Source organism: Girardinichthys multiradiatus, chromosome 15 (genome assembly GCF_021462225.1).
Source record: "Girardinichthys multiradiatus isolate DD_20200921_A chromosome 15, DD_fGirMul_XY1, whole genome shotgun sequence".
Classification (NCBI taxonomy): Eukaryota; Metazoa; Chordata; class Actinopteri; order Cyprinodontiformes; family Goodeidae; genus Girardinichthys; species Girardinichthys multiradiatus.
In genome coordinates this window covers 6,967,896-6,991,741 of record NC_061808.1, presented here as the reverse complement: position 1 = coordinate 6,991,741, position 23,846 = coordinate 6,967,896, and the positions used below count along the sequence as shown (strand labels likewise).

General features: G+C 38.1%; 1 protein-coding gene across 1 annotated transcript; it reads right to left on the bottom strand.

Moving 5' to 3' along the window:
- Nucleotides 1-7,027: 7,027 nt before the first annotated feature.
- On the bottom strand, nt 7,028-22,031 carry gnpat (glyceronephosphate O-acyltransferase). Its single transcript, XM_047388107.1, has 17 exons — nt 21,783-22,031; nt 20,388-20,579; nt 19,212-19,388; nt 19,008-19,137; nt 18,785-18,912; nt 18,613-18,688; nt 17,905-18,056; nt 17,634-17,764; nt 17,263-17,501; nt 14,722-14,820; nt 14,437-14,613; nt 13,611-13,690; nt 13,375-13,515; nt 12,615-12,714; nt 12,434-12,527; nt 10,346-10,410; nt 7,028-10,244 (listed from the first exon to the last, which is right to left on the bottom strand). The coding sequence occupies exons 1-17, from the start codon at nt 21,804-21,806 to the stop codon at nt 10,201-10,203; spliced, it is 2,049 nt and encodes a 682-aa protein (XP_047244063.1). The 5' UTR covers nt 21,807-22,031; the 3' UTR covers nt 7,028-10,200.
- Between the last annotated feature and the right edge of the window lie 1,815 nt (nt 22,032-23,846).

Here is a 23,846-nt window from a genome sequence, read left to right as displayed (position 1 = left end):
TGATTTAAACAGGTCTGTTTTAGATTCTGGGACCAAAATGTTCCCAGGAAGTAATAATAAAGTCGGTGAATCTGCTAAGCACCCTGGACTGCCGGCTATGCATTAATCAGCGGGTGATCTGCAGTAGTTTGTTTCTAAGTTGCACATTTATTTTGACTAGAGTTAATAAATAAATTATATTACTCCGACAGGTTACCTATGATTCATGATGACATCTTCTCCTAACAGCAAATGCTTTGTTCTTCATTAAAGAGGAACGTTTTCCTTGTCATCACTCTCACATAGGTCACACACTGGCCGACTGTTTAGGAACGGGTCCAGAGGCAGAATAGCAGCCCTAACTGTTGTTCATATTTGTTTCAAACACTGCTAATTGGGCAGGTACGGTATTTGGTTGGCTGGCTCCATGGATCCAAACTGATCCTGTTTTGTCAGAACAGTAAACAACAAATTAGTTGTTCAAAAAAGCAGAAGTCAAGACTAGCATTTACAAATTACAGCAATGTTTTACCTTGTGCTCCTAGGCATTATTTCCTAATTATTATTAGCAAAATAACATGGTGCAGTTGTATTTGAAGTTTATATATTCATGTGGATAATCTAACCTCCTTGTGCCAGATCGAGTTCATCATGTTGACAAGCAATACATACAAACTTTTATTTAAAATATTTATTTTAACAATCTCATAATTCTAAAATAGCAAATAATGTGCCATGTCTAACCCCAAAGGGCCAGTGGAAGCTATTAAAATTAATTAAAACTAATTAAATGTCCTTTAAATTTCCTGGGTCCCTGGACTTTATTTTTGCATAACTATGGGTGTGTTAATGCAAATGGCATAAAGTTTAACTAGGTTGTGTAATTTGGGCTGAATTATTTTATTTTTCTTTAAACCAAGTAGGACAATCTTCAACAAATTAGTGTCATCAAACCTTGGATTTGAAATTAAACCCAGGTTTCCACCAGCTTTTATTAACATAAAAAAAAAACAGTACGCACAAACATCTTAAAATTACTAAGTAATTGTCTCATTTGTTATCCAATAATTTATCATTTTCCACTGCTAGTTTCTGTAATTGGCATGGGAATTATTCTATTAACTGCATTTTCCATCAGTGTGTTGGGATTATGAATCTGAGAATATTATTTAATATTTAATATTAATATTTTTATATTTTATCAAATAATATTTCAGTCTGTTAAGGGTTGTCCTGTGAATACCAGCCCCATAAGGCGATGGTATTAGGACAAAATGGAAAGGTGTGAGATGAGCTCTGACATTATTGAACAACAAGACTCTGCACACACATGGAATGAATTCACACAATTTCTTAAAATACAAGAATTTATTAACAAAAATAAGTCAACTCAAAGTCAAACATGTTTCAATTAGATTAAAGGACAGATTAAATTTGGGATTTAATCTGGCAATAAATCCTGTTCTTTCAAAACATAAAACAAACTATAAAGTTCCTGAATGGATACATGCATCAAAATTAGGTCAGATACTAAATTAACTGTAAAGTTAATTCAGTTTCAGATTGTGGTCTTACACAAAACACAGCCTCTGGATACAGATGTGCAGCAACTGTCTGGACAGTGAGGTTAACTGAAGTTAAACCAAGTCTCAAGTTATTGCTTACACAGAAGTAAACAGACTGAGTCCGAACATCTAAAATTTGCCTATGTAGCAGAGTTGATTGTTACTAGCACGGAGATATTGGAGTTATTAATTTTGACGAAAGTCTAAATTTGTTAACTCCTGGAATGTCACGAGTTATAATGTTTTCTTAAATATAATCAGTGACATCTGATGTTAGAACTCTGATGTTTTGAGTCCTATTGTGACCAGTGACAGCTGGTTTTAAGCTAATCACTTGGTGCATCAATAATGTAAAGTTGTGGTTTATTCATTTGCATTTATGTACAGTGCAAGCTGTTCATGATAATGCCCACCCAGGGACGCCAATGTTGGGATTATGAATCTGAGAATATTATTTAATATTTAATATTAATATTTTATCAAATAATATTTTGGTCTGTTAAGGGTTGTCCTGTGAATACCAGCCCAGTAAGGCAATGGTATTATGACAAAATGGAAAGGTGTGAGACAAGCTCTGACATTATTGAACAGCACAACTCTGCACACACATGGAATGGATTCACACAATTTCTTAAAATACAAGAATTTATCAACAAAAATAAGTCAACTCAAAGTCAAACATATTTCAATCAACAAACTATTTACTATGCTAAAACAATCCAACTAAACTACCAAGCAGAATTAAAGAATAAGGAAGACTAGTGGGCTATGTACAATATAAACAAGTTGATTAAAGATGATTGAAAACCATGACCAAAAGAGTGATGCAACATTACCATGCAATATTATTTATGTTTACGAACCAAGGATTATCTTGAAGAATCTGGAAGTGAAGTTAAGTTAGTCTTGGAACAAACTTAGGCAATAACCAGCAAACGTTTAGACAACCCTTCACGATACAAGATCAGGTAAAATATTATTTTAATAAAATAATGTTTTAAGAATAATCTGCTGTATAAAACCAACCTTCTGGATGACTAATTCTCAACGGTGTCTCATTAGCTGCCTTTATTTATTGAAATAATATTTGAAGAAATATTAAGGGAATATTTTGGAAAGAGCCAAATCTTTCTGGAGAAATGGGGCTTAATGGTGTTTACTTAGTTATCAAATTTAGTAAAATGATGTTAGGGACACATTATTTACTCGATTGAAACCTAAACCTTTCTGGGTAAATATTATTTAGCAGCAAGCACGTGTCCTTAGCTGTTAGCAGTTAAGCTAACAAAGGAGGCTGATAGCTTAGCACCAGAATCAAACACACACCTTTACAATTACCGTTTTTATTTTGAAAGTTCCAGAAAAGTTTGTACCGGAGTTTTAATGTTGTTTCCATGGCTGAGTTCCAACAGTGCAGAGGAGGCTGATTCTTCTGTTATGTGATTAAAAGTCATAAAATAATGCGTACTGTACCATTTTCAGAGAAAACATAACTAAAAAACATTTATATACTAAAAGAACAGTATTTTTTCTTTTTATTAAACTTCTAAATGCTCCACAGCCCTCCTATTTCTCCACATTAAATACAAGGCAGTTCCTCTGGGCTTTCCACCCCCTAATGTGGAGACTTCTGGAACCAGCAGGAAACGTACAGAGGAAAAACAAAAGCTGAGTCACTTGTTTTATTCCTTTGGGACTATTTTCAGCTATAAATTTCCTCAAACTGCAGGAACTCGCTCCCGAGGGAACTATGAAAGGTATTTGATGCTATTTCAACTATATGACGGGCTTTTACAGCAGATTTTCTACTATAATTTGTCATAAATAACAGATATGAACAGTTGTGATTTAGGGCACTCAGAATAGGAATGTTTTTTCATGATGAATACTTCGGGTCAACAGCTGGATTTTTACATACAGCACTATAAAAAATTGTTTTCCTCAGCTTTCAGTTGTCTCCTGATTAGTAGGTGTGACACCTAAATGTTTCAGATAACCTCAGTAAATAGAAAAAGGAGTTTTCAAATTATTTTTTATTCATTAAGGGAAGAAAATCTATCCAAACTAAGCTGGCTGTATGTGCAACAGTAATTGCGCCCTAAACTGCCCTTAGCAGCAACAACTTCTATCAGCTATTTGTGACAACTAGAAATTAGTCCTTTATATCTCTGTGGAGGAACTTTGGCCTTCTCCTTTTTGCAGAATTCTTTTAATTCAGCCACACAGATTGAGATTTGGACTCTCATTAGGCCACTTCAAACCTTCATTTTGAATTCTTTATTTTTATCATTTAGACATAGACTTAAACTTTGGTTCATTGCCCTGCTGCATAATATAAGTGTGCTTGAGCTTACGGTCACCAACTGGTGACCAGCCATTCTTAGTAATTCAAGGTTCCATCTGTTATGGGAAGTCATCCAAGACCTGAATGAGAGCAAAGCAGCCCCAGAGATCATACTACCACCACCATGTTTGACTACCAGTGTGATGTTCTCTTTCTCAAATGCCGTGTTAGTTTTACACCGGATGTAACATGGTGTACATTCAAAAAATGGTGGACTTTTGTCTCCCCAGTCCACAAAATATTTTCCCAAATCCATCACCATATTTTATTGCAAATGTAAGACAAACTCTTTTTCTTTTTGTCCAATAGTGGTTTTTGTCTTGAAATTCTTTCATGGATGCAAATTCTGCCATCTGTTTCTTAGAGTAATTTTGGTTTTAAATGTTTGAGTCTCCCTTGTTTTCTTCAGAAGTCTCCAGATTTGACATTGACCGCTGCTCTTCTGGAAGCTTTAGCCTGCAGCAAAGAGCTGATAAACAGGCTCTGCTGCTGAAAATGAACTGAATCCATCAACCCATTATTACCTAAGGTTAACTGCTGAAGGATTACCCACCAGGGACCCTTTTCTCTTTTGATCAATTCTCTCCATACACACCCCTCTGGGCAGAACGCCATCACCAGCGAGGACTTGGTCACACTTTTAACATGCACTCGCACAAACAGAGAGTAAAGAAATGAAATGTCAGACCTAAAGGACAAAAACAAAACCAAACAAAGCAGTTGAGGTTACAAAGCAGTAGCCAGCCTCTCCTTTCATTTCCATGGTGCTGTCCCCAGCCAGCAGGTAGTATATTTGGGTGTTGCCCTCCTGAATCCTTGTATTTGTGTTCACCCACCTCCCCTTTCAATAAGAGCTTGTCATAACGTAGCAGATAAAGTGCTGATATGGCTGTAGCTGACACCTCCAAGACACGGGTACAGATGGAGAAAACGAGAAAGCGGGAGGAAGTGGATGGATGAATAGATGGTTAGACGAATGGATGGACCGGAGTGTGTGTGTATATATATATATTTGGCGTGGCAACTTTAGATGAACCTATAATTTGTCAGAGACTGAGTGGGTATGAAGGAAAGGGCAATATGGATGGGAAGTGGTGGATTTGCTGGCAGCAGTCTCTTAGTCAGCAATGGCGCCACAAAACCTGATGAAAAATGCTGCTGTGACAGAGAGTGTGTGTGCGTGTGTGTGTTTGTGTTCATCAAACTGCCAAGGATCGAATCCTGAACAGAGAGAAAAGTCTGACACCTAGAGGGTGGTTTCATGTTGCATCTCAATGATTACTCCACCAAGCTGTGTTTTCTAATCAAGTCTTGTCCTATAATGTTATAGCTATATGTCTCTACCAGCTCTGTACATCAAAAAACTAAAATTTGTTTTCCCCATTTTTCTTCGCAAAATAGTCCAGGCTCAGTCTGATTGGACGGAGAACATCTGTGAACATTAATTTTCATGATACCCAAAAGTCTTTAGCAATAGAAAGTACCCATTCATCCTGAAAGTGCACTAAATAGTAAAGCTGCCACCGGCTCAGAGCTTGTTCAGCTTTGGCAGCAGGAGGTAGGGGTGTGTCTGCACACATACTGAAGTGAAGACCTGTAGCAAAGCAACGAGAAGGGCAGCAAAGGGCCCCTCTTGCCAAAGGAAAACCTCAAGGCCAGACTGAATTCTGCTTGAAGTAAATGATTGGAAGATAAATTCTTGTACTGAATTGTTTCAAGGATGTCTGGGAAATCATTTGTCCAGAGCAGAAAATATGATAGCTACCATGACTGCTGTGGTGCCAACATTGAAGCATCCTGAAACACTCCATATGCGGGGTTGGTTCTCATCCAAGAAAATGGGCTTCCTCCAGCTGTCCAAAAGCATGACCATGAATAAAATGTAAGATCAAAACGGCCTCCAAGAGCAACATCTTCTAACATGAGGCACTGGTCTTTATTTGACAGTTATTAGACAGTAAGGGAGCAGAGACAGAAGGTGAAACATGCAGTAAACGTGAAACATGCAGTAAACGGCCCGGGCTGGTGATTCAAACAAAGGATAGCTCCACCGAGTCACCTCAGTTTGCTGCACTGCTTCTACCCACTGATCCATGTGCTGCCTAGAAAACCTCCAGTTTTAAAGGTTTTGCAGGACTAGTACCATTTCTTGTGCGGTTGGTAGACTGGAAGAGGGGCAGAGAGAGAAGGGGAACCCAGGACAACTACTCAGAGGATGCCTGCTCTATCCAATGAACCACACAGCATCCAAAATTTAACAGAAATTTTGAACTAGTCACCCAGATAGATTCCTTCACACTTTCTTGGTATCCTTTTTTTTTTTTTTGCACAGAGATATTTGACCTCTGTCTGAAATTGTGCAGCTATGTTTACAGCACCCTGGGAACAATACGGGGATCTGGTTCCTTGTTCAATGGCACCAACTCCATGAAAGGCTAAAAAATAAGAGAGCAGGACCTCAATGCAATGGTCGCCCCCAATGTAAACATAATAGTTTTCCTGATTCAAATTTTCAAAGTTTCAACCATTTCACTTACTTTTAAGCAGAATTTTGAATAAATACAAAACTCCAACATGAATTTATGCAAGACATTTCAGACCTGAAGGAAAAAAGGATGGATGGACAGACACATTGATGGACAAGCAGATGTATGGATGGATCTTTCAGACCATGTATCCAGCCCTGAAAAATACTTAAATTCCTTCCTTTCCCAGACTGACCAGTAACCCTGATGCAAAATAAGCTTAAACCAAAATCTCTCATCCAGATTTGAAAAGAAAAATGTCAGGTTTGATTGTAAACATTTGAGACTTCCCATATTAATTTACCTGCTAGATGCAAAAAATAAAATCATCATCCCATTTCTAGAATTAAACGAGGGGAAAGAGCTTCTATGGTTTTAAGGAACTCTTAATTCCATCTGAAGAGGGAAAATGATACTGCAGCGAGTTAATCCCTCATACCAAAGGAAATTTACATGAATATGAGCTTTGCATGGTGCTACTAGAGCTTAAATGCCATTCAGAGCGAGTCACGATTCTTTGTGAGACGTTTTTCTCCAAAGGTGTTTTAGAAACACTTTTCATAATGTAACTAACCATCTGTATAAAGAGAGAAAAAACACTGGAGGAGCCTAAAGATGATAAAGCTAAGATTTAATCATGATCAAACGTGGATATCATGTTTTAATCAGGTGCGATCAAAGAAGTTTTCTGAACCACAAGAGATGGGACCATCAAACAGGCAGAACGTCTCACAACGCGATGGAGCCATATTACTGAATATCAAAGACAATCCCCACCACACAACAGAGTTAGTGTAAAATTAAACAGACACTCAGGGCCAGCAGCTGTATCTGAAAACACTATATTAGATGTTTTTTTTTTTTTTTTATCTCATTAGCATTTTCGTTCAGTAGCGAAAGGCCTCACAGTTTAACAGTTAATGCAAACCACAAACACAGAACAATACAACACAATAAGGTTTGAAAAACAAATCCCACAAATATGGCAGATTTGAACTATGGCTGCTGAGTTCATGTATAGATGTTTCTGTTGCAATACTGCTTTGCTGTCTGCGTTCACTAACTGCAGGGTTGTCAGGTTCCAAAGATTGATGACAACAGTGTCCTTGATTCCAAAAATGGAGATAAAATAGGTTTCTTAATAAACTATCCGGTCGCAAAACATTTTATTTCCAATATATTTAAGGCTTCTACTAGCACGCAAATAGGAAATATTTTGCTTCCAGAAAGACATATCATCTGAATAAAAGGCAACAGATTTAGAAAATATATTCTTCCAGCCAAATATACTGAAAAACAACCAGATCTTCCATTTCACGTAATTAAAATTTGACAGCATAAGTAGCATGACTTGGAAAGTATGATAAATTATTTGCATATACAACATGATCACTCAAAGATTTTAAAAGTTAGGTTTGTAGGCCAGCTTGAATGGCGACCTTTAAGGTATTTTTACTGTATGTTGCTTGAATCAAAAGCTGTCGATTCTGTGAGCAGAAACTCTGAAATTACAAACTAGACCAACTTATTTTGGGGCATATGTTAGTTCGAAAGATTTAGATTTAGATCCAAAAGACTTTCAATTTGGACGTTGCGTTTAATTTCATTAATAAAATGCTGATTATTCAAAGTTGGGGTTAGAAATTAATTATTTCTGGGGGTCTTTCTGCTTTTAGGGCCCTTTTCCCCATATGTGTAATAAATGTAAGTTGACATGTACAGAAACATTACAACTGACACTTTTGAATACTCTAACTTACACTATCTGACACCATATTTTCATGTAGCTTTGTAAAACAAGGGAATATGGCCTAATGGTAATTAATTCCTTTATAATTTCATAAAGGTTTAATAGCACCGCCAAGGCAAATTATGTTATACTTCCATCACCCTATTTTGCATGTGCCTTGCATTCCTGTAACGTTTTATGAAACACAGCTTTAAGTAAACAACGCTCCAGTATCACTTTTAAATATGCAACACTGCTACAAAAATTATATAAATACAGCAATGACCAGTAACAGCATAACTGAATATCAAGCTACTCCGTGCAGGTGGTCTATCTGTACCAATGGAGATTTACTCACCTCAGCATGCTAAGCCCTTAAAGCAGCTGACATGGGAAGGGAGTTGGGCTTATTTTTTTTACTAATGCAGCAAACAGATCTTAGGAGGGCTTAGACTATGCATGGGGAATTAAAACATTCATCCCCAGATGGTCAACTGATTATTAGGTATAGGGAGAGAAACATTCAGACAGTAATGTCAACGTACAGTAACAGACTGTCCTGATGCAAGAGCAGATTTTAGATTTTACATCCTCCGTCTCATGACAGGACTTGATGCTTCACAACATATGCTTCATTTTTTTGAGCTTGGATACTGTAAAAAGGATTTTAGAAACAACAACATGCGTGGCAAGGTAAGAAAATGTAACAGTAGCTGTGGTAGAATACATGATTCATGGAGTTGCAAGCTGTAAAGCCTTTTTATGTTGTTAGGTTCAATTTCAATGTAAGCCAAGTTACCTTTAAACTATTAATCTGAAGCTGAATTTAAAACATAAGTTATGAGGAATTAAGTGTCTAAATATCTATTAATAAAGAGGTTAAGCTTCAGAGTTTTCTGATTTTCCTTTTGTCTGGAACAGTTAAAGATATTTTTAAGAGAGAAGATGATCTTTAGCTTTTCATTCCCCATCATTTAAAGCTCCACAAAAATGTTAATGTCTTTAACAACTATATTTTACAAGATAAAAGGTATCAAACCAAGAGTTGGATGTTCTAGCAGCAGAAATCATTTGAGGAATTGTGACATTTTGACCTGTTTTGCCTCAAAAGTGAAATATGTTGGCAGATCATCAGCCAACAAAGAAGTTCAGCTTGTTAGTAAAACCTCAATCTGCTCTTAGCACAGGGATGAGATTTCATGACCGATATTCAACCAATAAATAACCCCCAATATTTTCTTTTAAACGGGTCTAAACGACTTAGAGGAGTGGTCACAACTCCAGACAACACAAAAAGCATGTAGTCGATGATAATGACCATTTAACCAAGTGACTGAAGGTACACCTGAGACTAGTTAGAATTTTGAACCTGTCTGAAATAGAGAAAATACATCATAAATTTGTGGTGATGCACACAAATTTAATCAAAAACCACAGAAGTTTTGGTTGTCATTCCACCCTAAAAATGATTCCAAACAAAGGCCATTCATGCCAGTGAGGAGTGTATGCAAACTTCTGAATGGGATTGTTTAATTATAGACGAAGTGAAGTAAATCAATCAAAGGTATAGGTCCACACCACACTGCATTAGTAGAGCGATAAAAGTGCCTCAAAAAGGAAGGAAGGGCAGACAGAAGAGGAAGAACAGACTCAAAATAACACAAATAAAAGCTACTCAGAGGGTGAGAGAGTGCATATAAAAAGCAATGATGAAGAATAGAGAATGGCTACCATACTGAATTAATTCAAACATTCTCCGTTACTCAGAGGGAGCTGCTGGTTAAACCTTTTTAGACCCCATTTATCCGGTGTTAACGCAGGTATATGAAAAGCATCATCAAAAGCCTGAAAACATCTGAGGAGAAGAGAAACATAAATCTTGACAAAAACCAGTTCAAGTTGTCTTCTGATGCAACTCTTTTGTTCCACCTCTCACGAGACAGGTTGGCTTGGCCTTTTTAAAATCGGCCGACAGGGACGCGTCGTACTCTCCACATTCAGAGGAGCGACACCGCCACATTGCACTGATCGTCCACTTTGATAGATGAAGTCACTGAGTTAGAGTCGAGCAACGAGGGGATTCTGGGTGGGCAATTTTCCTCCTACACAAAAAAGGACATAAGATTTCTTTAAATGCTCGATGATAACTTAAAACATTTGGCATTCTGTGCGCTTAGGCTCCAGCTGACAGCTTGTTTCTTACCCAAAATGTCTTCCAGTGAGTTCACCATCACCGTGTTGACCTTTAGAGTCCACTCCTCCTCACTTCTGGAGGAAATAAACAGCACAGCGATTAGATATTCTTAGTATAATCCAGAACTCTAGATGGCAAACTTTCTTTAAAAGACGCATAGAGTTTTAGATGAATTACAGATGACATTCTTCTAAAGATAGAAGGTGCTCAATCCTTAAATGTTTTATGTATTTGAATTTCTAATGCTTTGCTTTTACTAATAAACCCCACCCCAATAAAAACAGAAAAATGATATGCAAACATGTATAAGTTAGAAATCAAACCTAAGAGCTGCAGCATGGTTAGTCTGGGATATTAGATGCTGAACTGATTAAACTGAAAACAGTCAATTAACTTTTTGTTCATCAAACATTAGTTAACATGAAGCTATTGTATTTTTACCAGAAAAGAAGAGAAATAGTTTCTAAAGTGAAACGATGGAGAATCTTCTAAAGACATTTAAAAAGCAGCAAAGACAAATGTTCAGGACACCCCATGTGATAAACCAGTTAGCTAAAACACATATTAAAACAACCTTTATATATTCCATTCATATCTTGAGTAATTTCATAAATCTGAGTTGTTTTTGTTCCCACCATACTGGTTCCAGTGCTTAAACACAACCAAAGCTTGTTTTGCACAAGTGCTTTCCGTTCCACCATCATAACCCTCTCTAAAAGCTAATCATACACCACACCATCTCCATCAAAAGTAGTTAGAAACTTGAGTTTCATGATGAATGACCAGCTGACCTTTAAAGATCATGCTGTCACCGTCACACAATCATGCCAGCTTCACATTGTTAAACCTAAGATCAGGTTGTGCCTAACTCAACATGCCACCCAGCTCCCAGCACAGTCTATGGTCCTCCCTTGACTACTGTCACGTCATCCTAACTGTTCTGTGAAACCTCTGCAGATGGTCCAGATCGAGGCTGCACGTCTGGTAAGAGCACACGTCACCCCCTCTGTTAAGCGCAACTGGCTTTCCTTAGCCAGTGGAGCTCAAGTTTGTTTGTGTAACCGTGGGTTTCACGCACGGACGTTTCAACTAGACTTTTCATTGTCATTTAGTAGAGCATTTAGTGCAAAACATGTATTCTGCATTAAAGGCGGGTGAGGCTATCAGGGTGAGAATCACAGATGTAGTTAATGTTGGCGATCAAACATGACAAAGCTATTTGCAGTCGCTGGTTTCCCCTGAATTTATAAACCATTGATGTTTCTTAATCATGAATCATTTTGTTTATAAATACTGATCAGATCGGTGGAAATCAGAACTGAGAAACGATTAAAAATGTTCAGCTGTGGAAATCCAAACTAGATTCTTTGACAGAACCAGTTAGGAGGCAGCCAAGGAAACAAGGAGACAGTTTCAAGTGGAAGAACAACAAATAAAATGCATTTATAGCTGCATCCAAAATCTCATACTTTTGGTAAGTGGAAGGAAAATGATACACTTGTCAAAATTTCTTACAAAACAAAATCTGAAAAGTGTGGAGTGCATTTGTATCCAGCCCATTCACAGTAACAATGCTGACACCGAATGATACATAACCCGACCTTATTGATTAATTAGGTCATTTCTCCAGATAATTCTAAAAAACTTTATTCAGCAGTATCGGAGAAAATGAGATTGAATACAAATGCATCCCGCACCTTTCAGATTTCCAGTTAAACAAATAATTAACTGTGGTTGTAGTGTGCCCAAAAATGCATCATTTTATGGCATTGTGCATGTTAATTTGCACATTAAACAGGGGTCAAAGTCTTATTAGCCTCATCACTACTACTACTACTAATAATAATAATATCCCCTTTTATTTACACACGTTACATGGACTCTAAACTGTTTCTTTTAAAAATGCTTTTTTCAGACTTTATATTCACTAACAACAGCTTCCTAGTTTATGTTTTCTAGTCAGATGCACCAATCCTTACCTTTAACACAACATATTCAACAATGAAAGTGGAGTGCCGGGATTTTTTTTTTGTTTATTCAAAAACACCAACCAGGAAGAAAGTTCACAGTTCACAAGATAGTTCACACCCAACATACCCTCTGAGTTTCTGTACAGCTCCAAGTCTCAGCAAAGCTGCTAGAGCATTCTTCTGGAGGTCCGATGACAGAACCTCAGCATATTTTAATCTCCCTGGATGATACAGACACAAAAACAGTCATAGTCAACCACATTTGTATGTTGTCAATATGTCTGGAAGAAATAATGTCAAGAAAAAACCTATTAAAAGATGTTTGATGATGAACTTCCGGATTGCAGGAACAAACTGTTTCTCAGTCAGACCCTCTGTCTCCTCCTCACAAAGAAACCTACACACCATCTGGGAGCAAATAAAAAAAAAAAGAAAACCCCACTATTAAAACCGCTTTCTCACATCAGCTCAAACTGCGGTGGCTTCGCCATGCACACATTACACAGCATGACGCTGTCTGTGCAACAAGCATTTTCACTATTGGGAATACCCCAGAGTAGTGGCTGAGCAAAGTGTGAAAGAACAGGACATGATGTGAAAGAGTCCTCAGGAGAAACGGCAGACGTTGCTGCCGCACTGACTGTTTATGCCTCGATATTAAAATGGATTTTATTGAAGGAGAGAGAGGAACGGACCATAAATACTAAAAAAATATATATATATGAATAAAAAGCATGTCAAGTCTTGCGATAAGCCTGTAGACATTTCTTCGGGGAACAGTGACATCACCTGACTGTTTCGGATATTTACTTTCCAACATACAGCTTTTAACTGATTGCTTTCAGTCCACAGACAACATGTGACACAGAGGAAAAACTCTGATCACCTCCAACGTTAAACAGGTGAAAATGATTTGAAACTGACATAGCACTAACGGTGGTGCCCTAAGATTATATTTAAATGAATATTTAATCAAAAGAGACAACACCACACAATAAAAATAAATTTGCTGGACATGAAATACAACAAATCATACCTAGTTACAGCTAGACTTCACGCATCAATCACCTGATATCCTTGCACAAAAGGATCCAAAATATTTGTGAGAAATGCCAGCGTCCTTTGACCTCTGTCTGTGACCAGAACCTCCTGCTGGTTGATCTGCAGAGTTCCGCTTTTCACCAAAAGGTAACAGGCGTCTTCAAAGTCCTGAAAAAAAAACAAGCATCAGCTACAATAAATATATATGACTATAGATGCAAACATGCAACAAGTCCAGTTGATTACAAATGTTTTTTTCTCACCTGCACTTCAGCTCCAGGACGAAGGATGAACTCGTCAGAAAACATGTTCCTTAAGAAGCTGAAGGTGTTAAAGATCTCCTCTGAAAAATAAAACAGATGGTAAGGTTTAAACATCCTGTATTTAAAAGAGCAGGACTTCTACAATTTACTGAAAGCATTAGAAAACCAATGCATTCTAATAAAATTGCACTAAAACTATATTTTTTATGTTGCATGATGCTGAATAAGTTCAAATGTTCTGCAGATTTTTCAGCTATGATTCCAAACTTAACTTTACAGAGTTCTCAGTCATTTCAGTTCACTTTAAAGTTACTAACATACATTACACATAAATAGATCATTACAAATTAGCAAATATTTCCACAAAATCCACAAAAACAGAACCTGTAATAAAAGAAGGAAAGAAAAGTTAGGGAAAAGGGAAGGAAGGGACGGTGGGAGGGAGGAACGAAGGAAGAGACGGAAGGAGGGAGGAAGGAAGAGATGGAGGGAGGGATGGAGGAAGGACGGACAGAAGGAAAAGACAGACGGAGGGAGGGACGGACGGAAGAAGGCAAGGAAGGAAGGACAGAAGGAAGGATACATTTCAGACAATAGAAGAGAGAGAATAATGTCTAGAAATACAAAATATTTTTCATGACTCTCATTAACTTGCTCCAAACATTTTGAGGGCTGGAAAATTTAATGTTTATTTAATGTTTTCCGAGACTGAATTAGAAGCCTGGTTCTGTGACAGCAGATCTATTAATTTAATCGTCTGAGTTGTAAACTGCACCTATAAGGATGACCTAACAGGCTGACAGGAGGAGAAAACGGTCTTCCTCACGTTTCTTATTCACAGACGCATAGTGGATGGCGGAGGCCAGCAGCGATGACCGGATAAAGACATGGAGTGTCTGGTTCCTGTAGGAGGCGCAAGAGAGAATGACGACTGCCTGGTTCAAAAGCTCATCCTCTGGTGTTATTGCAGGCAGACGCAACCCTGGTTCAGCTCGACCTCCAGCTTTCACAAGAAAAGAAAAAATAAAACTGTATTTTTCCATCATATTTTATTTTGCAAGTTTAAACATAGCTGTGATAAACATTTAAAAAGTCTGAAATAAAATTAAACCTTTTTCCAAAGTCAACTGGACTCTTCCCTCAGAGATCTTCACAAGGCTTCGATGGAGGGAAAGGCTGGAGGAAATTACTTTGGAGGGAGGAATGTGTTCTGAAGAAAACAAAAGGTGAAGATGAAGAACGAGGCTTTCACAGCAGAGCAAGCAAAAGAAAAACTGTTGTTAAATGCGCCTTCAACAAAATCAAAAAAGTATGTGCGGTGGTCTTCAAAGTGCACATTTAAAATGGTAAAACTGCTTTTATAATGCTTGAAGCCTTGGATTTGCACATTTCTTATAGAATTCAGCAGAGGATGTGAAAAAAGTATTTTTCTGATCCTTTACAATTTACAGAAACAGTTTCCAGGTTAGTTGTGATGTGAATGTTATAACTCAGACGGGGCATCATCTGCAATGACTCAGTTTGCCAAAGAGACATGATAAGAAAACGCATCTTTAAGGACGGTGCTGCTGAAACCTTTAACCAGATTTACTCTTCTACCTCCACTTTGCCCTGTAACACTGTAGATGAGCTGGTAGATAACTTTCATTCTAAAATCTCGGACATCATTGATTCAATTGCTCCAATTAAAGTGAAAGTCGTTTCTGGGAAGAAAATGTCTCCATGGAGCAGTGCTCCACCAGTCAGAAGTGAAAAACAGGAGTGTCGAAAAGCTGAACGCAGGTGGAGAAAGACTGGACTCCAGGTTCACTATATGATCTATAAAGAGAGACTGTACAGATATAACCTACAACTGAAAAATGCAAGAGAATCTTTATTTTCTGAGATCATCAGCAAAAACATTAACAATGCTGGTGCATTATTTGCCACGGTCGACAGGTTAACAAACCCTCCTGTAACTGTAGCATCTGAACTCCACTCTACCAGGACCTGCAATGAATTTGCTAAATTCTTTACTGAAAAAAACCCAAAAGATCAGAGGGGCAGTCAGCACATCCACATCAACTCCAGTACCAATGTTGTCTCCAACTAGAACTGATTTTGACAAAATTTCCCAATTTCACCAAATAAACTACAAAAACTTAGAAGAAATCAATGCATGGATGGGCCTAAATTTTCTTCAGCTGAATCAAAACAAAACTGAAGTAATAATCTTTGGACCAAAAGAAGAGTGTTTAAAAGTTAGCACACAGCTTCAGTTAATACAGCTAGAAACCACAGATCAGGCTCAAAACCTGGGTGTAGTGATGGACTCAGACCTGAACCTTCAGAGGCACATATAGAGAGTAACAAGGTCGGCCTTCTATCATCTAAAGAACATCTCCAGGATTAAAGGATTAATGTCTCAGCGGGACCTTGAAAAACTAATTCATGCGTTCATCTTTAGTAGAATTGATTACTGCAACGGTGTCTTCACAGGTCTGCCTAAAAAGTCGATCAGACAGCTGCAGTTGATCCAGAACGCTGCTGCCCGCGTCCTCACTAGAACTAAGAAAGTGGAGCACATCACCCCGGTTCTAAAGTCCTTACACTGGCTCCCTGTAGCTCAGAGAATAGACTTTAAAATACTTCTGTTAGTCTATAAATCACTGAATGGCTTAGCACCAAAATACATTACAGACTTGTTGTCAGTGTATCAACCACCCAGACCTCTCAGGTCTTCTGGCTCAAATCTACTCTGCAGAACCAGAACCAGAACCAAACATGGAGAAGCAGCTTTTAGTTCTTATGCTCCACTAATCTGGAATAAACTGCCAGAAAACTGTAAAAGCGCCGAAACCCAAAATTGCTTTAAATCAAGATTAAAACCTTATTTGTTTAGAGTGGCCTTTGACTGGGCCATCTAAACATTATTAGTTACGTTTTCAGTCCAATTTTCCTTTCATTTTCTTGTCCATCATTCTATTCTCTTTATTTTATTTTTTTAAATTACCTCTGTTGTTTGATTTTATCATTTGATTTGTTTTTCTGTGTCTGTGTTTATTTGCTTTGTGATTGCATTGTAATTTTATGTACAGCGTTTGAGTGTCTCGTTGCTGAAAAGCGCTACATAAATAAACTCACCTTACCTAAATTTATCCCAACTCATTTACTAGGACGTCTGATGGACAAAAGCAACTTTAAAACAACTGGACAGGAAATAAAGGGTGGAATTACAAGTATTTTTCTATACTCTGTTCTTATTCAATTCAATTCAAATTCAAAGATACTTTATTGATCCCCGAGGGGAAATTAGAATTCCAGTACAACCCATCCAAAGGGGGGGACGGGTCACCGAGGCTTTGCTGCCCACTCACAGGCGCTGCCCTTGCTAGATGAGAGCAGGAAAAGAAAGCTATTTTACTTGACTCTTCATTTTTTTCCTTTTTTGTTTTTATTTCCTGGTATACAAATGATCATTATAATAATATAATAATATATTATGAGTGTTTCCTGTTATGAGTGGGGGTCTTGGCCACATCTAACTGAAAACTGCTGCTTTTGTTTACACCAATATGCTCAAACATCTTATTTAACCGCTTTAAAAACCAAAAAAACTGTACAGTAAACACAGCCGTCATCATGTCTGCCTCAGTAACAAAGACCATTGTACCGGGCCAGTGAAGGAAGGCTCCAAACTGCCGGGAGAGGTCCCTGAGCCACACAGCTTGCTCAGTCAGCTCATCCAACGGCATTCCCCGTTTGTTCCCAGCAGCCTGGTTCTGGAGCAGCAAGGTGGCCAGAAGGACCCAGGGTTTTAGGACCATGCTCTCCTCCTGAGCTCGGACCAGCCTGAAGGCCGTGTCGTTAATAAAGTCTTGGATTTCCTCTGCGGGCTTCCTGGGGATGTGCCTGAAAATCAAAAGCTACATGTCAGGTTTATCTGTGGTGGTGAAGATGATTTAATTACCAACTATCATGTCCTTTATACTGATTAAAGACGCGTTGGTGCTTATCACTAAATATATTGTTATAATGTTGTACCTAGGTGTTAGGTTGAACTGAGAGCGGTTGACTCTGCCCTCAGCCAAGCTTCTGGCAGAAACAGGCTGCCCAAAATACACATGGATACTGCCGTAGTCCTCACTCAGGATCTTCCTGGCTTTAAACAAACCCTGGAAAAAACAAAAGACAGAAGCTCATGTAAAGACCAATAAAAACCTTGTCTTTTTTAGCTGAACACACCTCCATCTCTGGCAAATGAAATACTGATCCAAGACTGTTCACAGTAAACTGATGAGATTGGATAACTCACTGAAGTGGACTCTTTGGGCTTCGGGATGCCCAGCAGCTCTCTGGCATAGAGCGTTTCCTCCAGGGTCCTCTCATAGCTGATGCTGACCGGGACCAGGCTGACATCGAACACTTCTCCTTTCAGGAAGGGATCCATCACAATATTCAGCAGACCTGGAACAGAACGCAAACATGATCTTTCCAGACAGTACTCACAAAAGTATTTATACATTTCCCATTTTGTTCTATTAAAACCACAAACTTCAATTTGTTTAATTGGGCTTTAAGATCAACAGTAAGTAGTGCAAGAAGAAGTCGGAGGAAACGTGTCACAGTTTTCAACCTTCTTTTTACAAAATAAGTATCTGAAAAGTGTGGCGTGCATTTCTATTCAACCCCCCCTGGATCAACACTTTGTATAACCACCTTCCACAGCTCTGGCTGTGTGATTTGATTTGTTGTCCTGCACTTGAACCTCCTCCCCAGTCTCAACTCTTTTGCGGCCTGCGACACGTCTACCTCCAGAATTATTCTGCATTTATTTCCATACATCTTTCCATCAACTCTGTCTAACTTCACCCTACCATCTGAAATTAAGCATCCCCACAAATTTGTTTCTAAATAAAAACTTTGAAACATCGTGAAAAGATCAAAAATGACCCCTAAAGACAACTTTAAAAGATTACAAAACAGGAATGGGAGTTTATTAATTCCCTGTGCCATCCCTTACCTAACTTTGGAGTTAAGGATTTGGCTGCTCGGCTTCTTGTGCCCTCAAGAAAAAACTCCACTGGTGCAAACCCATTCTGGAGTAAGAAAAACAGTTTTGAAACAACGTTAAATGGTGTAAATACTTAATAGGAACCAAAGATTTCATAAGACTGTGGGTGCAGCCCTTTCACCTTCAGCATGATCTTGACGTACTCGGAGAAAACAGCCCAGTAAAGTTTATCTCCACCAAACGATCTCCGAATAAAGAAAGCTCCAGACATTCGCAGCATCTCCCCAACAATCTTCATTCCCATGAAGTCTGCAGAGAAACACTCTCACAAGTGAGTCTCTAAAATGTGGTGGTGGTGCACTTTCTAAGGAGCAATTCTACCAATTTTAGGCCACATGACCTACCCATGCCGGCAGCAATGACCGGTAGAGCTAAATCATAGGTGTACAGGATGTATGACACAAGAAGGAAGTCCATGTAGCTGCGGTGACTTGGTAGAAGAACCACCGGGTGTTCCTGGATGGCCTGCTGTAGCTGAAAATGGATCAAAGTTAGCTATGACCTTGTTTCTGTGAGTATTTCCGACTCTCCCAGCTGAGTATACTCACTCTCTGGATGCCCTCCTCGTTGACACAGATGCTGCTGAACAGAGTTTTAAAGATTTTACTGAGAGTGAAAGCCAAGAAGCGGACTGTGCTTAGCTGCAAGCGGTGGGCCATCTCCTCCAAGATGGCCTCCACCTCCACCTGGATCTCATCTGTGGCTGTGCCTGTCTCTTTGGAAACCTAAAAGAAAATCACATTTGCAATGGTTTCATTCATAATCTGTCTGGTTTGTAAACTGAAATAGAAACTTTTTTTAGTTTATCAGATGTGTAATTCAAAGATGGAGTGTTTTGCACTATTTGAACCAATTTATAAGCCTTTTCATCCATTTTCCATAAATTCAGATCCGTTTTTATAATTACAGAACCTTGTATGCATAGGGTGTGTATACTGTAACATCCCCTGAGGAAGACCCCATTATAAAATACACAATCTGCTCTAAAAGGAATTCCTGATTACCGTACTTCAAGGCAAATACATAAGATCAAGATCAGAGTGTTAAATCTGTGAACACAGAAAGTTGTGTACTGTGTCCTTACTTAAGATAAAGATTTTAAAAATATGTCAGGAAGGAAACTAAGATCTGATTTCATGTGCCGCAGTGGATCAAGGCTGAGACAACAAAAAAACATGGGCAGGGCAACAACCCTTCATCTCAATAATAAAGGCACATCTAGTTAAAGGAGTACGAAATAAAAAAGGATCCAGCGCTCTAAATACGTAATATGGTTTAGAATACCCATTATGGCTGAGCTCCTCCATTATATAAAAACTTTGTGTCAAAATGATCTCTGGGATTCCAACTAAAAGTGCCATAATACTCACGCTGCACCAGGAGGTGGCGATGAAGCCACACCAGCAACAATTCACAAGAAGAAGAGAAATCAAAGCTAGGCTACCTGTAGCTAAAGCATTTTTGGGCTTGACAACAGAAATCCAAACGGGACAAAATGAGAGAAATGAGGAACAAACTATAAAAATGGCTCCACAGTTGTTGGTTTTCCAGCACAGAAGAAAATGGTGTTCATCTGTGGAATCTCATCATTTCCACACACGTGACACATGTGGAGTAATGGAGAGATTTTGCAAATTTTGTTGGAATCTCTTCATGATGGGAAGAAAAACAATCAGGGCCAAACAGCAAGACTGAGTTAACTGGCATAAAATACATAAATTCACCTGATTGATGACATAATGCAGCTGATCAGACTGCAGCACCATGTTTTTGAGTTCGCTGGCTTTGCAAGGAGTCAGTCCTTTATAGAGAACAGGTGTGTAACACTTGAGGGCGTATCTCAGGTCGCTAGTTGTCCTCCTTTCCTCTAGGATGTCCTCAAACTCATCTCTTTTTTTCAGCACTGGATCTCTATGCTATTAAAGTGGAAAAAGAAATTACTTTGCAGGAACATACCCTCAAAACAAAAATGCTTTTCTATTGGTTTTAGGAAGGACTTTTAAGTAGATTACAACATAGTAGATCACGTAATGTTTTAAAGAAACTAAATATGAAACATTTACTTTGTCAGCACGTTTTTTTTAGCTCCTGCAAACTGAGCGGCGGGTCTTTCAAAGGTTCACCAATGCTCCAGCACTACAGAGAAACTGAAGCGCTGCCAACCATCCCTAGATGTGCTTGTAACTTTTTGAATGGTTTATATCTCCCAGCAAAAGTTAATCAAGTCTATGCACAATTCGGAGATGTGGCACTCTATGTGAAGAGCAGTGCATAGTCACTTCTACACGCAGGGGCCTGAGAATGGGCTGGTTTTTACTGGCATGGAGATTGTTTATTTCATCCGCCAGACCAGTGGTGTGACACCATGCTGTTAAAAGTGTTGCGACAAATTACGCAGAAAAGTATCAGATCGATGTTGGCATGATGAGGTTAACATACCTGTAATTATGTGCAAAAGCAACAGCACTTTACATATTTCCATATTAAAAGTTTATACTTTTCCAAATTGTAATTTCAAGAGTCTCTAGTCGATTTAAAGTAAATTGAAATGTAAATAAAACATTTCTACAGTGAGTTTTGAATATGGAAACCAGATGGATGAAAGAATGGACAAACAAATGTACAGATACAGGTGGAAGGTGGGATGGATGGAAAGCTGGGGTGCATAGATGTAACTTAAATAATTTTATACGAGTTCTGGAAACAATCATATATATATATTTTTTTTTTCAGACATATACTTCAGCATGGAAAATACCAAATGATAACCCATATTTCCAGGACTTTTCCAGACGGCGTAGGAACCCTGACTAGGTGGTCTACACATAAAAACCCTCCAATTAAAAGGCGAGGTAAATTGTCATTGCAATGAGCATCAACAGACACAGAAAACACCACTGTTGCTCGTTTAATACCATATCCTCTACAGCAGGAGATCAGTTTTTAAAATCAACCTGCCGGGCCAAATAAAACCCTCACACAGCTCGGGGGTTTTCTCTGTCACATCTTTACAGCAGCAGTGCATTTAAAGTTTAAGCTGCAACCACGGACTCTGTTTGAAATGTTCAGAAAGAGAGAGCACAGCTAGCTCAGCCAGCTAACAAACACAACATACATACCGAATAAACAGCTTTGGACGCCATTTTTTGTACAAACACACCAGCTGCATCCGATGAAGATGTCTCCAGGTGATTATCAATGTCTTTTCCCTTCTCTCAATGCAATACTTTAAAATACTAACAGCAGCTGCAGAGATTCACATGGGCGTGAGAACTGACTTTTCAGGGACATCTTTTCACTTCCGGATTTCTTGACCTACGGTGGCTGGAAAGGATCATTACGGGCTGGGGCCAGAGGGAAGACGAGTGAGGCTGAGTGTCGGCGGAGCGCGAAACGTCGGTCTGAAAACGTTGGTCTACTTAGAACCCCACAGTGGTAGAAATTATTTACTTTTGGAAGTGGCAGTAAAAGGCATAAACTGGTATGTGAATGGTTCAGAATGGATACACAGGAGGACAATATGGACGCCAGTAAGTAGAGGGAGAGGACGAGGAAGAGGTAAAGCAGAAGAAGGGAAATTGTTAGACAGCCAAAGGAGTAAAAGAGAGCTGGAAGAAAACAGTTCTGAGGAAGAGAGAGTAGTTAGGAGGAAAATCGGAAGGGAAGAATGTAAAATAATATTAAAGATAAAAAATGAAGAAGAAAAAGAGAACCTGAGTCCTATTTCACTATCTAGAGAAATAAAAAAAAAGATAGGAGATGTTGAAATGGTGAAAGTATTGAGAGATGGAAATATAATGATGTTGTGTAAAACCGAAGAACAAAGAAGAAAGGCTTTACAAGTTGAAAACATTTGCAAGAAAACGGTGACAGAGAGGAAGATTATAGGAGAAGATAAAATCATTCGGGGGGTAATTTATGGCATTCCTCTGGAGGAAGATATAGACAAGTTAAAAAAAAGCATTGTTGGTGCAAAGATAAAAAATCTCTAAAGACTGACAAAAAATGTAAATGGAGAAAGAGTAGGAAGCCTGTCAATTTTAATAGATTTTGAAGAAAAGGTGTTGCCACAAAATGTTAAAATAGGATATCTGAGTTTTTCTGTGAGGCCTTTCATTCCTCCACCACTAAGATGTTTTAAATGTCAGAGATATGGTCATATAGCAGCTGTCTGTAAAGGAAAACAAAGATGTCCAAAATGTGGAGAAAATCACAGAATTGAAGATTGTGGGGAAGAAGTGCAGGAAAAATGTTGCAATTGTGGAGGGCAACATAGAGTCACATTCGGGGGTTGTGAGGTAAGTAAGAAAGCAAAAGAAATTCAACAAATTAAAATGACTAAAAACATAAACTATGCTGAAGCAGTCAAAAATGTACAGAAAGAAAAATCAAGGGATGAAGGTCAAATTAGGATTCAAGATTATCAACAAAGAAAAGTAGAATCAGAGGAAAATGTTACAATGTCTGTGGAAAAATTTATATTATTCATAGCTTATGTCATTAACTGCACTGAACAGGCTAAACACAAAACAGAAAAGATTAAAATGATAGTCAGAGGAGCAGAAAAGTTCTTAGGGTTTAAAGAAGGATCTTGGGAAAACATTAATAAAAAGTTGGAAACAGATGGGAGGCAAGGAGGAACCCCAGCTGATAGAAATATATGATAATATTACAGTGGAATGAAAGAAGCTTAATCGCTAATGGACAGGAATTTAAATGGTATATAGATGGAATTAATGAAAAACCAGAAATTATATGTATACAGGAGACGTGGTTAAAGCCAAACTTAGATTTTGTGTTTAAAGGGTATAATAGTATCAGAAGAGATAGACAAGAAGGAAGTGGAGGAGGATGTGGAATATTTATAAAAGAAGGGATACAATATCAGATATTAGGAAAAGGTAAAAATTTAGAATACATAGTAGTTGAAATTTACAATAAAAAAGAAAAATGTAAGATAATAAATTTTTATAATCCATGTAAAATATTATTATTTGAGTTGATGGATGAATTAATGGGATACTTAGAAGGAAAAGTAATCTGGTGTGGAGATTTTAATGCTAACAGCACATTATGGGGAAAATGTAATGATAAAAATGGACAAGTTATTGAAGAAATAATGGAAATAAAAAATTTGGTATGTATAAATGATGGAAGAGGAACAAGAATTAATGTAAAAACAG